The sequence below is a fragment of the Osmerus eperlanus genome, chromosome 23, assembly GCF_963692335.1.
Source record: "Osmerus eperlanus chromosome 23, fOsmEpe2.1, whole genome shotgun sequence".
In the NCBI taxonomy this organism is placed as follows: domain Eukaryota; kingdom Metazoa; phylum Chordata; class Actinopteri; order Osmeriformes; family Osmeridae; genus Osmerus; species Osmerus eperlanus.
Window position 1 is genome coordinate 4283927 of NC_085040.1, and position 15203 is coordinate 4299129.

The 15203-nt window shown below is 43.2% G+C and overlaps 1 protein-coding gene across 2 annotated transcripts; it reads left to right on the top strand.

Annotated features, from left to right (window-relative positions):
• Positions 1-1706: 1706 nt before the first annotated feature.
• On the top strand, positions 1707-14926 carry kiaa0232 (KIAA0232 ortholog). 2 transcript variants are annotated; one of them, XM_062449285.1, is made up of 8 exons: positions 1707-2007; positions 4813-5397; positions 6124-6264; positions 7764-7833; positions 7940-8024; positions 8198-11579; positions 11701-11809; positions 11916-14926. In XM_062449285.1, the coding sequence occupies exons 2-8, from the start codon at positions 5161-5163 to the stop codon at positions 11930-11932; spliced, it is 4041 nt and encodes a 1346-aa protein (XP_062305269.1). In that variant the 5' UTR covers positions 1707-2007; positions 4813-5160; the 3' UTR covers positions 11933-14926. The 2 variants fall into 2 exon arrangements, with proteins under 2 accessions (XP_062305269.1, XP_062305270.1); XM_062449286.1 differs by lacking the exons at positions 1707-2007; positions 4813-5397; positions 6124-6264 and adding an exon at positions 6964-7113.
• Positions 14927-15203: the final 277 nt, after the last annotated feature.

The window sequence follows — 15203 nt, forward strand, 5'->3', positions numbered from 1 at the left end:
ATACGCACACACTTGCAGAGAGAAATGGGAAGTGGGGTGGGGGATGTGTACCTGTACTACTTTGACCCCATAAATAAAAACAAGTAATTACAGTATATCAATCGGCTGGGGGTTGGGAGATCTCCGGAGACTGCATAGAAACGTCCAAGTCACACTGTCATTGGTCTAATCCGGTCATGGATCAATGACTGGGCCTCTGATTAGTCCACACATGACATACATTTGAATATCATAGAAGGATTAGTGTCCTTTAAGTGTGTCACACAAACAAGTGGCTTTAACCACTTGGAGCTTGCCTCTCCATGGCATAATTTATTGAACTGCAGGCAATGAATTGTGAATGAATGTTTTTCATAGTCACAAACAATATTTCTTGCTTGACTTCAGCTTCGAGTGACATTACTCACATGTATAATTTAACTAGAGTATTGTAAGGGCAGAATAGTTGTACCTCCAGAGCATACTAAAATAGAGCTTTTAAAGCTAAGGATTCAAGAGTAATCAACAACCCCCCACTTCTCAAAGAGATTTGAGAAAACAACCACCTCACAGTTCCCTTTGCAAATTTGTCTCAGTGGTACTGACAAAATCACACAGATATTCTACAGCGTTTGCATTGGAGCGTATTAGATGCAGCGACAAGGCAAGGTCGTAGAAGGAAGACGTTGCTTTGTGACATCTTTCACTGGTGCTGCTCCTGCTGAGAAGGCACCACAGGCTATACTATTTGGCAAACAAAATAAGAGGGGTCTTTTAAAACCTCCCTTAATGCCTACTTAGCTCTAAAGTGCTACTTCAGCCCCTAAAATGCAAGGCTAAATAAAGTGAGAGAGAGATAGAGAGAGAGACAGAGAGCAGGAGGGAAAATAAATAAAGAGAAAGATTTTGCTCACTGGTGCAGAAAACCCACAACTTCCTTTTCAATTACCCTCAATGACATTCCGAATGATCAATATCTGCTCAGCTATATGGTCTATATTTCACTGAGGCTCAGAAGCTGCACCTTACTAGTCTTTCACTTGTTTTAATCGTTTTTGTATTGTGTGTTCATGAGAGCGCAATCAATTACAGTCTAACCTGTTGGACAATAACTCCAGGATTTCACGCCATTCCCAAATGTGGTGACCCTGGGGTGAAAAGAACAGATGAAGCATGCCAGATGAACATGCCAACAGCATGCCAACAGGACGGTATCCTGTTGGGATGGAGGGAGAGAGAAAGAGAGCGAGAGAGAGAGAGAGAGAGCGAGAGAGAGAGAGAGAGAGAGAGAGAGAGAGAGAGAGAGAGAGAGAGAGAGAGAGAGAGAGAGAGAGAGAGAGAGAGAGAGAGAGAGAGAGATAGAAAGAGGGGGGCACAGGAGATGGACACAAATGTAATAACAATCATTAAAAAGTAATAACGTGGTGACATTTTTACATTTGTTACACATACATTTTAATTACTAACCGATTGTAAGTCATTTGTCAGGTCTAACGGAATGCAATAGTATACCAACTACAATATTTTGGATAAATACGTACGTAGGGAGTGCACATGAGATTAAAAAAAAACAAAAAAACAAATACGCTCAGAAATGTGATGCGATTAGTCAACAACCCAAACTAAAAAGAACTATACTATTTTCCCTCTGATGCAATCGTGAGCGGAGGAATAAATCTACTGGTAGTAGGACAGTAGAGGTTTGCCTTGTTGCCTAGAGACGACAAAAAGGGAGGCGCAAAGAACTGTTTTCAATTTGAAACTGCCCCCTTGAGCACGACATGTTGGATCAAAAAGGCCCATTGATTGTACAGACAGGAATTTCGTGCTAGAGCCGGAATGTCGTCGGATTCATTGTAATGTTATCGAAACATCGGCATTGAAAAGAGAGCTGTCGTGCGACGCCACTCGGCGTCCATGATTCGTGATGCTACTGCAGCGGATTCCGGAGCTCGAGCTCGGAACAGCAGCGGGAGAGAAGTAACCGCTCCCCCCTGCTCTCTTCTCCTCTACTTTAAGTAACGGCAGGTAAGGAAACAACGTCCTTTTTTGTTTTATTTGAATTATGATACCGTGTCATCTCAGGGTTATTCTGTTTCGAGTAACATTACTTCCCCCCCCAATTAAAAAAAATATGTGGCGCACATTTTTTTAAGAGAACGTCTTGGGTGTCTGGTTAGGTCAGAGTCAGCCGCTCCGCCTCCCGGCTTAGTTAGGTTCACAACAACTAGCCTAGCTGGCTAGCTAGATAGCTAGGCTAAAGTGCTATAATGTCTCCTACTTTTGATGTTAAGCAGTGCACTTTGTCGCATTTTCATGGGTTGTTTAAACCATTTGTTCATTTTACCAATGTCTAAGTCTAAGAATCGTTCCGTCCGGTTCGTCTGTTCTAGCTAGCTAGCTAATGTTGCTACACGAAGAACGGCTTGCGACGTTACTACCACTTGGTAGTAATGGCGTTAGCATAACTAGCTACTGTAGCTACTTATGTTATGGGAACGGTGTTCTGTAGCCAGCTAGGCAACGGTCAGCTGCCCACACGCGCTACTACTGCGTCAGGTTGACACCGGTAGAGCTAAAGTCATCAATACATATTCAAGCCGATAGACATCTGAATAATCAGAAATATAATCGCGTAGGATTTTGTCTTTTGAACGCAATACATCTAATTCGGATTGGGATGTGAGTTGAGGGTTTGCTAGTTGTCGTCACTCCTCCCGTGAAAGGTCGGCCGATGCCAGCCAGCAGTAAGTGCAGCAGTAATATTGCCGTCGGTCAGCTACGCTAGAGCTGGAGCTAACTATCTTGCCAACTGGTTTGGGAATCAAACATCGCGAATCCGGTTGGATCCAGCGAGCAAGCTGTTTAACCATCGTTTGGCATTTTAGAATAAATTATGTTTACGTGGTATTCAGCTTGCTAGCTACCTAATACAGTAACTAGCGTTGTTGGCGTAGATATTGTAGCTAACGTTAGCTACATTATTCTTCTCCTGGCCATGTCAACGAATATACATGTAGCGTTAATGCATAAAGTTAGCTAACAATGGGGATACTAATTGGACTGATACAGGTTTAAGTTGATAATAGTAATATCGCTGGTTATTATCTTTTGATGAAAGCAGCTAATCTTGCTTGCAGTCACAGAAAGCGGTAGTTAGCCTAGCCAACGTTATATATAAACTTATATGCGTTTCTTCTTCGGCCAATCACAAACTAAAACTATGTTGGTATTGCGTTGACAGATGATGAAACTTTGTTTTAACTCATATTTGGTTGTGGTTGGACTGCTAATGGTGACAAACATGTAAAGCCCTTAATCGTGTCCTTTTAATGTCTAAAACGGGTAGCCCATAAAATGCCTTTGGTAGTGAGTGACAAGAAGGCCGCCCAATCAAATCGGTGCGGCCTCCATTTGCTCTCCAAGTTATTTCCCTAATCCAGTAGCCCAGTGGCACAAGAAACATATGTGTTTGACAGCGGTAGGATTGCCTTTTAGGAGTTTGTTGCAAACCAGTCAGTGTGGCTTTGTCGGTTTTCATTCACATCTTTAATGCAAACTCCTTAACAGTATTTTATAAACCCAAGTACACTAACACAGACAGTCCACACTGAACTTGACATTTGTAAGTAAAACCCCTAGTAAAGAATGGGTCAGTGCTTAAAGCACCGTAATTGATATCAAGTCAGTCATTAAAAGACCTGTTCCACAGCTTCACTCCTATGCAACGCCTCAGTTGACATACTTTCATATGCATAGCTGGCATGTTTTACATATTGTTCACACATCAGTTAGAGAGTTTGCTTGACGTTGTCAATGCCTTATTTGTACTTTTAAACTTTAACCTCTGGGTGGGATATTTAAACTCCTGTCAGATCAGACCAATACGATGCACATCTCGATGCATTGCCAACGATCCGATACATTAAAGAGACGTATTAAGTCGGTACTTATGCGATACAGTAATATTCACCCATCAAATTGCCAATTTCTTGACAAATCAAGTGTCGCCAAACATTTGATTTGTAGCAATTAGGTGGAACTTGTAGACCTCATCCTCCATAATAATCTGATTTGATGACTCGCCCAGAAACCCCAACTCATGCAAGGCATGGCCAAGAGGAATCCATAAAGTATCCACAAGGCATAGGCCCTATACTAGTAATTACATACATTAATTAGATTTTACTGGTGCTTAGATGTTTGAAACAAGGCATCTTGAGTTCATCCCCAATTGTATCCAGCGCACACTTAAAAAACAATTATTGGGCAATCACATTGTAAACGTTTACGACTGTGCACATGTGAATTGGTTAAACTTAGTACCTGAAGTTTATACCATAGGATGTCCATAAAATAGAGTTTGGTTTGGCTCCTGGGATTCCCAAGGTTTGCCATCTGCATTGTAAAAGAAGCACCAGCTCTCAGAGGAACCCATTAACGAACTGATGTCTGAGACCAGCACTATCAACAACCATTACAAACCATCCTAGGGGACATGGTGGGGAACTGGGATGTTGTCTGAGAAAGAGGACTGTCGTAATCAGACATCATGTACAAGGTGTACACCAGATGATGTTAATAAAATATTTTTGAAAGGTTTTGTTTAATTCTTAAAGTTATTAACATTCCTAGTCAACATTTTGACAACGTGAATGCAAATTGAATTTGATTCTATTAATAAATGGGTTCCTAATTCACCCACTGGCTGAAGTTCTTCACATGAAGTTCAACAGGGTTTTTTATGCATACTCTTGTTATTTCAGAATGCATTACTATGCTACCTTGAATTGTTTTTGCCAAAGTGTCACAAGTTTGTTTCTTTTCTTTCAGGTTGTGCCGGTGGAGTAAGCTATATCCCCACAATGGCCCCCTTTGCCTGAGACGCAAGCACGTCCTGTGTTTTGCTAAATAGCTGATAGCTTTCATCAGTTCAAGCCATGCCCGACGAGTGAAGATCTCCTTTTGCTCTAAGCAATAAAAAAAAAAAATTGGGAAAAAAAACCCCACATGCCTCCCCATGTAGATCCCCTTCAGTGCACCCTGCTGGAGTGAACCCCCTCCCACCCAGATAGGCATTGCCCTGTCCTCACCCCTTCACCCTCCCTTCTCCACCCCACCTCCACATCCACCAGTCACAATGCCGCTCCATCTCAGAATGGCCAACACCTAAGCAGTCCCATGCGTCCAGTGAGCGCCGAGTCGGACGGTCCTGCTCCTCCTGAAATCTTCTCGTGTCCCCTCCCCCCAGTGGGCCCCCTGCCTGCCTCAGAGATGTCCCTGCTCCAGTCGCTGGGCCCAGTGCAGAGCTGGCTGGGCCAGGAGCTGGAGAAGTGCGGGATCGATGCCATGATCTACACCCGCTACGTCCTCAGCCTGCTCCTGCACGACAGTTACGACTACGACCTGCAGGACCAGGTGGGTTACAGCAACAGCACACACACGCACCTAGTTACATTCACATTCAGTCATTTAGCAGACGCTAGTTCACAGATTGGTTAAAAGTATTAAACAACTGTGCCCTAGCCGAGGGCCAAGGAATGTTATAGATCTGAATTCGAATTGAAGAAAATTGCCACGCATGCCATAATGTGGCATACTGTGTCTTAACTCTTGTGTTATCTTCGGGTCATTCTGACCCATCAGTCATTGTGACCCACCGTCGTATTGCGCCAACTTTATCGCATACAAAAACAAAGTGAAGCATTTTCTTTTAACCGCCGGGCTGTCTCAGACCCCCCCACATTGCGAAGGTTAAAAGAAAATGCTTTTTAATAGTTTTTATATTGGGTAAAATTGGGTAAACACAACGATGGTTCGTTGTGAACCTTTGGGTCATGTGACCTGAAGGCAGCACAAGGGTTAAAACTGGACTTTTTTTCTTGTTCAAACGGCTAAGTTTTCTTCTTGACTGACTGTGTATTACCGGAGAATGACATCTTCTTGACTGACTGTGTATTACCGGAGAATGACATCTTCTTGACTGACTGTGTATTACAGGAGAATGGCATCTTCTTGACTGACTGTGTATTACCGGAGAATGACATCTTCTTGACTGACTGTGTATTACAGGAGAATGGCATCTACTTGACTGACTGTGTATTACAGGAGAATGGCATCTACTTGACTGACTGTGTATTACAGGAGAATGACATCTTCTTGGGCTGGGAGAAGGGAGCTGGGAAGAAATGGGGCAAGAGTAAGAAGAAAGGAGGTACAGACCTGAGTCTGGAGGAGATCAAGAAGCAAGCAGCTGTGCAATGCCTGCGTTCTGCATCTGATGAAGTAAGTGTTGCTCCACCCTAGTGTTTCGACACATTGGTTAAAGTGTGAGTGTATGGGGGGGGGGGGGGGGGGTGTAGTAGTTTATTCTGCGCTACTGTTCCATGGTTGTCATTTATTTGATCTGATGCATGCAAAGAGATGTATTTGCCTATGCTGGATATCAAATAACTTTTTTAGCTGAACACCAAAATGTTAGTGGGCTAATTAATCAAATGAGAAGATTATTGAAGGAATATCAAAGTCAAACATGGGAGAAAAAGAAAATAATCACGAGAAGGTGGAGTGTAGACTATTGGATAAGGGGAGAAATCCCAATGACCATACCATTTAAAAGTAATCTGCCCTCTTTGCACTGGTCACTTAAACTTTGGTGCTGTCCAGGGTTGGACCTGTTTTAATAGCAAGGTTAAATTAAGGTCAGCGGTGAGGAATTGGAAATTTAAACAATAAATAATGGATGACCTTGCAGGCAAGTGCCCTTGCAGTGTGCTCCTGAAGACTTCATTATATTCTGTGCCCTTTTCCGGGGAAACATGAATGTGATTTTGCTGACATTCTCCTGAGCAGTTGGCAGCAGTGTCAGGGGAAGTGAGTCCATAGTAGTGTTGAGAGAGGGGAGCGCTGGAGGGTGTGTAGGGGGAAGGGTCTGCGAGGCAGAGGAGGAGTGAGGAGCGAGAGCTGATCTCTGGGGACTGCACTCTGCAGTCTATTTTTTAACCAGCACACGCTGCACGGGATTGCAGCACTCAGCAGACCGTGTCGGCCGTCAGCTGACCGGTATTAGCACAATGATGCAAGAGGAAACACTGGGTCAGAGGAGAAACTTTTTCGATTTAACCGGGCAGCATGGTAAGGAATGCTAGTTTGTGTTTGACAGTGGGGCGTGTATGACTTTTATGATTCTGGCAAATGGGTGGTTGGAATTGTTTTGGTGGGCTGTCCTTTGAAAGTAGTTGCTTTTCCGCTAGTGCGCATTGCTCTGTCAAATATTTTGACGTGGCTGTCTTTAAATAGATGGGATAGGGGTGAACCTTGTTTACAAGTAATGGATTACTTAATTTGTGTTTAGCATGATATGAGTAAGATGTCTCAATATCTACATTTAAGTCACTTATGTTAGTGTTATGGCTGAATGGGATTTTGCTATGGGCCATGCTTGGTCATACATTTTCCCCTCATAGCTAAATTTAACACAGTCCTGGTACAACATGCCCAAGCTCTGACAGTCAGCTGGTAAACTTCTGTCAGCTTTATGTTAATACCCTCCAGTCAGTTAAACAATGGGGTCATAGTTGGGGTTTAAAAACATGTTCAAAACAATAAATTATAGGATTCTATCATTTGTCCAACCATCATTTATTAGTAATGAAAACATACAATGATTACATTGATCATTAATGTCCAGTTGCTCTTATTTTAAATACATATATAGTCTTATAGTGATAACAGAAATAGGCATTGGGTATTACATTTATTTAAATCATTTTTCTTCTCCACAGAACTCTGGAATTGAGAGCCTGGTTGAGGAGCTTTGCTCCAAACTCAAGGACATCAAAAACAAACAGAAAGGTTTATAATTTAACTATACTTTTAATGTTTCTAGTTTGTGTTAATATAGGAAATACAATTATTGTGAATGTTTCTGCTATTGTCTAAAAATGTTGTGTCATTGTAGAAGAGAAACAGATCAGCAAGAAATCCGATGGATCTCAATCTCCCGAGCAGGCGGTGTCCCCTTCTTCAAAGGACCAGGTGGAAATGTAAGTTCCTTAACATTGATTTGTTGGCACATTCGTTTTATCTCCTAGCAGGCATAATTATTTGCTGTTGACATCAACTTTAATACTGTATGACGCTATTGAAATTCATGATGTGCCTAGAATTGTTTTACATTTTTATTTAAGCACTGTTTTATATCTATTATTGTTTTCAGGTATTATGAAGCCTTTCCTCCTTTGTCAGAGAAATCTGTTTGTCTCCAAGAGATCATGACGGTGTGGAACAAGGCTAAAGCCTGTGCTTACTCCAGTTCATCATCCTCTGCGGCCCCACAGACCAGCACGGATACCTCCTCTCCAAAGGACTGCAACAGTGAGGGTGAGGCTGTCAAGGAAAGAAACTCTGAAGCATGCTGCGCCACCACTATCACCACCGCAACCAGTGAGAGACTTCAGCAGCGACGCAGCAAAAAAGAGAAAGAGAACCGATACCATGGCGCCACAACAGCAGAGGACAGAGGTGCCGTCCATGGCAAGAGGCAGACGAGGCACAGGTCAGAGGGCAAGTTCCGCCCTCGGTCTTGGTCATCTGGCTCCAGCGAGGCGGGCTCAAGTTCCAGCGGCAACCAAGGCGACTCGAAAACATCCAACAGCAAGGCGGTCAGGATCCGTCACAAGTCCAAGGAGCCGGGCAAGTGTAAGAGAGGCCGCAACAGTGGACAGGTGAAGCTAGCTCTGAAGGCCATCGACAAAGAGGAGCGGAGGAATGCCGGAGGGAGTAGCAGCAGTGCCACTGGAGGTCCAACGAGGCAACCACAGCTTTACAAAAAGGGGAAGAGGCCGCTGAAAGAGATATGTAAAGATCCAGGCTGGGGGGAAGCAAGAGAGCTTGGAGCAGAAGCCCAAAACAAAAAGGAATACATGGAGGAACCCCTATGGTACACAGAGCCCATCACCGAGTATTTTGTACCATTCAGTAGCCGAAAAAGCAAACTGGAAACAAAGTACCGGAGCAATCTTGACTCTCCAGGTGGCTTATCCATGTCCACCGACATGGACAGTCTATCTGAGAGGATGCAAGGGATCTGCATTGCCAACGCAAGCTTCCAGAGAGCTTACCTAGCAGCGGGCACCTTTGTGGACGGCCACTTTGTGGAAGGTCCAGGAGAAGCAGATGAGGAGGCTGCCGAACATAATGGGACCTCAAGCTGCCCTCCGCCTGAGGATAGTAGAGATTTAGATGACGAGCATCTGTCCGAATTTACTCACTTCTATGAAGTAGATTTTTATCAATCCATATTGGATCCTAGTGCCTCAGACTCGGTACATGAGAGTCGGATCTTGAGCATGATTCGACAGAAGAGCAAAGAGCAAAGAGACTTTGAGGCAGAATGTTGTTTAGTGTTAGATGGCCTTGAGCTGCAAGGGGAAAGTGCAATAAGGGTGGACTCGAATGAAGCTTTGGGAGCGGATGGATTCTTCATGCAGGATCTGGAAAACATGGCTCAAGTCTGGGGATGTTATTCGTCCTCTAGTTCGGAAGATATAGATGGAGAAAGCTTTGCAGGAGACTCTCCTGTTCAGCTGTCCTCCATGTTGGACAGTGTGTCTTTTACCTTGTGCACGCTGCCTGTAAACTTGGAGGAACCCTATCTCCCAGAAGCCACTAGTGAAGCACCTGGTCTGAGCTCTTCTTGCTTCTCGCTGTTTGAGCTGCAGTATGATAGCCCCACTCTTCCTTATCCCTGCGACTCACTTACCGTTGGTCACGAAAACAACACCGATTCAAGTAGCTGTCTAGATCCACATTGTAACAAACAGTCTCGTTTGCTAATATGGACCAAAAATAGTGCCTTTGATGAAACTGAACATTGTTCGAACCTTTCGACGCGAACCTGCAGTCCATGGTCGCACTCGGAAGAGACACGTTCAGACAATGAGCAAATAAATGTTCAAATAGAGGAGTCCGCTCAAATTGGCAATGAAGAGATTAATAGTCTAATCCCTCCAATCTCTGGTACATACCTAGAGGAAGAACTTCTGGACTTTTTACATGAGGATACCAGTCGCCCGTGTGAGGAGGCCAAAGTTAGCACGGGATCAAATCCAACTTTGACAAAGAAATCTAAATTGGAGTCCATATGCGGCATAGCATTAGAACAGGATGAGAGCAAACAGTACAACACTGGCATGTTTTCGGATGACACAAACCAACAAAGTGACAACTACAGCTCAGGGATTATAAAGGACATTTGGACTGCTATCGGGGAAGGCAATCCTGCACTATCGCTAGGAAGTGAGAAGACGGGGGAGGGCCTGTTCCAAGAGGAGGCGACTGGCTACCTCTGCAGCTGTCTAGAGGTGCAAGCAAAGGGAGGACCAATTCAGGGACCTCAAAAAAAGGCAGTGCAGCGCTCCGAGTACCACCTGTGGGAGGGCAAGGAGGAGCAGAGCCTGGCCAAAAACGAGCTCTCCAAGGTAGATGCCGCCGGGGATTACATGACTCCGTCCAAGCCCTGGGACGTAAACCCAGAGAAGGACAACACGTCGTTCATCCTCGGAGGGGTTTACGGTGAGTTAAAGACGCTCGGTGGCGATAGGGACTGGGCCGTGGTGCCACCAAGTGACACACGGGGCAGTCTGCTCCAGTGTGCTGCTGCAGCCGCCTCAGCTTCCGGTTCGGACGTGGTCACCATTGCTGGCACAGATGTGTTTATGAACACTGGCAGCTGCTTTGCTCCTGGCCACAAGCCACTCTGGAGGCCCCTGGTCTCCTTTGGGCAGAGTGACCAAGCCATGAAAGGATGTGGGGACGGATTGAATAAGGGATTTTCTTTAATCTTCCATGAAGATTTACTGGGATCCTGCGGAAGTTTCCACGGAAAGGAGCCAGGACCAGACTACCCATTCACATCCTTCGATCTGAACAATCCGTTCTCTCAAGTCCTCCATGTCGAGTGCTCTTTTGAGCCTGAGGACATGGCTTCGTTTAGCCCAGGATACAAACCCAAATCTATCCTGTGCTCAGACTCTGAGAACGAAGCCTTCCATCCACGGATCTATGGAATCAACCGGACTCAGTACAGGGCCATCCGCATCTCCCCCAGGACTCACTTCCGACCCATATCTGCCTCCGAGCTGTCTCCCGGTGGAGGAAGCGAGTCGGAGGCAGAGTCTGAGAAAGAGGAGCTGAGTCTTCCCGTCCTGGCACCAGTGGACGTCTTTGACGATCCTCAGGCCGACCTTAAGCCTCTGGAGGAGGATGCAGAACGCGAGGGTCCCTACTATGGGAAGTCAGAACTGGAATCTGGTAAATTCTTACCCAGATTAAAGAAGTCTGGCATGGAGAAGAGTGCCCAGACCTCTCTGGATTCACAGGAGGGCTCCAGCACCCTCCTGCCAATTGCTGAGCAAGAGATTTGTTTAGACTGTAAAATGGCTGCAGCAGCATCAACGGCAAGCGGACGGATGGACGTCCCAGCCAATAAAATCCAGAAGGAGGAACCTTGCAGAGAAAAGGATGCCTGCATTTGTGCAGCAGCAGCCCAGATTCCCAAATATGGGATAACCTACAACGTCGTAGAAGAATTGCAGGAGGTAAGTCTTTTCAAGGTTAATGTAATAATGATATTCATTGTAGTTGTGTGTTCAATCAGATTGCGTTCCGGCCTCCTTTACACACACACACACGTACAATAACAACTTTTCTCCTACGTAGTTCCCTCTGTTAAGTGCTAGCGGACAGGGAGCAACTGGCAGCCAGCAAGATGAGGTCTGGTGGCAGAACACGCTCTGTTCCTCCCTTTTCCCTGGATCTCAGTGTACAGGTGAGATACTTTGCTGACATGCTGTAGTACTTTTTGGGGGGGGTTTTTCACACATTGAGCACTATCTGGTGGAATTTTGCTTACCAAGATTTCCTTGTTACCGCAGGGAGCAGCAACATCTGAAAACTCCAGCTCAGCATGGAGGAAGCTTGTCATTGAGAGGACATCGTCTCTCCTCATTTGACAGCTCCTGTCCCAGCAAATACTGGGCGGGGGGGGAGGACTCAGACCCGGGACACCCATAGGCTACTGGTCTGAGGATTCTCCCCACCACAACCCACTTCTTAACCCTGCTGATTTTCATTTACTAACTCAAACCGTGTGTAATCAACACTTCACATCACCAAAAAAGTGAGCGAAAATAGGAAAAACACAAAAAACATGTTCCGCACGTCTTTAACTGATACCGTTACCTGATATCTAAAGATGTGCATTTTAGATTTGTCTTAGTTTTATTTTCCTGACATTAATCTTCATTAGTCACAGTTAGGCATTAGTCAGTTCTGTTTAGCCCTCAACATTTTGTTCTTTTTCTCCAACCGCTTTTTAACTAGGATACTGGTAGATGGTGGTGTCCAAATGATGGCGCATGCTTGTCCGTCCTAATACTCACACTCCTCTTTCTAGATCAACTGCTACAATCTCAATGACCTAACTGTGATGCCACTGTTCATAACATAGTATGAGAGCACAGCTCGTGTATCTTCTTTCTCCATCCGTATCATTCAGAAAGTCAGTGTATGAATGGATGTGGAGCTGCATTTTATGGAGGCCTTTCTGAATGTGAAGGAGAGGGAAAGAACGTGTGTTGCTTTCATCTAAAATCTGTCAAATTTAATTTTCCCCAGCAGTGTGAACAGTTGCTCTAAAATAAGTTTGATTTTGAATGGTGATAGTTTTTCAGAACCTATTAGTAGACAGAATGGTTTGTAAGGCAAATAAATTCTAAAGAAGAGAGATTGTGGAATGACAAAAGTTATTTAATAAGAACAAAAAATACAATATGGAGAAAAGAATTAAAAAATGAAGTTTTGAGTTCGGTTTTCTGGGGTAAATTCCCTTAACAAAAGATAATTATAGCTATTTCTGCAGAGACACCATGGGGGTGCAATTTAATTAAAATATTTTGGTTAAATTCGTAGTACAAACAATTGGTGCTATGAATATGTTAACATTTCTGTTGCAGTTTGATATTGTGGCAGTGAAATGTAGATCCTAATAGTTTTGTTTAGTGTCAGAGAAGCGTGTAAGGATCCATTGATATCTTTTGAGAAAAATTTGAAAAGATAAAAGAAATGGTGTGACTGCTGAGGGTTCTCGATAAATGTGGCTTGGTTTTTATTTTAAAATAACAGTTTACTGGCCTAAAATGCAATTGAACTGCATTACACAAAAGCTTATAAGATTCTATAACCGGGGAGGAGTTAAAGAAAAACACATGGGTGCCATGCATATCGTTGTGTAATCCTTAAGGGAAGCAAGATCTTTAATACAATAAAAGAAAGAAAAAAAAATCTGATTTAAGATTTCTCAATAGACACTGCTTTTTTGCAAGTATTATAGTAACGTAAAACGTATTCAAGGAAAAAGTGGTAAAACCAAAATAGAGCCATCGTGTGTTTTACGCTAGTTTCTTTTTGGGTATATGGTATAACCTTTTGAAATATCCATAAATGTTTCATTTGTTTGTGTGCATCTGCATTGAAATTGTATAAACACTGGTTCAAAGTTACACCGTGCTTAGCCTTTATCACCATAGAAGAAATGTGTGCACAACAATGCACGTGTTTTTGTTCCCCAATGTTCACTTTTCACAATATTTCAGTTTCATCATAAGCCCTATGGTTGAATTGGAAGTTTGTTTGTGGTCTGTGCAATGACTATTAAATCCTAAGTTAACTCACCTGTAAACTAAATGCATTTTAGTATCTCTGTGAATTGCTCATGTCTTCAAATCCTAGTCTGTATTTTTGTTACTGCTCATCCCCATTTAAAATGTTGCTATTAAAGTTCCAGGGGCAATTGCAGGGTTTGTCTGCCACCTTTTGAGATGAAGCACAGATAAATGTTCCCATCCCACCGCTTTCATTGTGATGCGTTCAATGAACAGTACATGCGTTCTCCAACATTGTGTACATACTTATTGAAATGCGCTGTCAAAGGTCATGGTGCCTCCATTGTGAGCACAGTAATTGAAATGTCGTCCGTCCCCCGTCCCCCCCCATCCTTCTAATGTAGGCAAGGGGATCACCTGTTTCTTAAATGGTCTGAAGTGTCTGCCCCAAGTTTTTTTTTTTTTTTTTTTTGTACACACTTTCTCTGCAAATGTCACCTGTTATGTTTGAATGACAATACCTGAAAAAGACTACTTAAACGTCAGACATTCATATGATATATTTTGATTTGACAGTTGTCAGTCACTCAGGAATTCTTTACTAAATATTTTTTTCGAAGATCAATAGAAGGAATACATAGACTGTGGCAGTGCTAGATTCAAACAGTAACACCATTATTTGATATGTTGAGCTAAATGTACAACAGGAGTTTATTAATCCTAAACTTCAGAGTGAACTGTATAGCACTTAATTTAGAGAGCTTTGGAGCAAACCAAGACATTGCATAAGCAATGGGAGGGATGACTATCCCTCAAGTCATATGCAATATCTCAGTGCATGTAAACTTCAAACATTCAACAGGTGTATATGGGGAGTGGTCAACATTTTTGCATGGAAGTTATTTTTTGAGGGAGGGAAAGCTAATAGAAACTTGACCATCCTGGAGTGGCTTTCAAATTGAGCAGCATGGAAAAAAGCACACTCCACCTCTTCGAAATAAAGAAAAAAAAAAGGTTTTAGATTTTTACAGGTTTAATTACTACAGGTGAGGGGTTAAGCAGATATATTTAATTTTTGTGTGCGTGTCTGTGTGCATTGATGTATGTGTGAGACAGTCATAATAGCAATTACAGTATATGGTAGTAAAAAATCAAAGAAGGCATCACATGTTTGCATTTTCTTGGTTTGGTATGGTTGGAAAAAAAAACAAAACATGGAACATTTATCAAGAAAATGCAAGATTAGAGAGGGAGTGTGCATTAGACAAACTACATTGATGAGGTTAAACTAATTTGAGTTTTGATTGCTCCAGGGTCTGGAGAACATATCCAGCATTGAAATTGAGTTTTCCTTGTGTTCTTTCCCCTAGACAACACCCCCCCCCCCCCATCTTGGCGGATCCCCTAATCCTTTCAACCCCATTTGTCTCAAGTGGTTTTATTGTTCTAATGTACACCCTGAGTAAATTATTTTGTTTCATTGTGGAGTTTCTTAACATCTAATAAAGAAATAAACCAAATATATTTGCCTCTGAATCAGTCTGATTTCATTTATTTGTA

Coding starts and splice junctions, on each gene's coding strand:
- kiaa0232 (XM_062449285.1), top strand. CDS start 5,161: ATGCGTCCAGTGAGCGCCGAGTCGGACGGTCCTGCTCCTCCTGAAATC. Junction 7,834..7,939: donor CATCAAAAACAAACAGAAAG/GTTTATAATTTA, acceptor GTGTCATTGTAG/AAGAGAAACAGATCAGCAAG. Junction 11,580..11,700: donor TCGTAGAAGAATTGCAGGAG/GTAAGTCTTTTC, acceptor TCTCCTACGTAG/TTCCCTCTGTTAAGTGCTAG.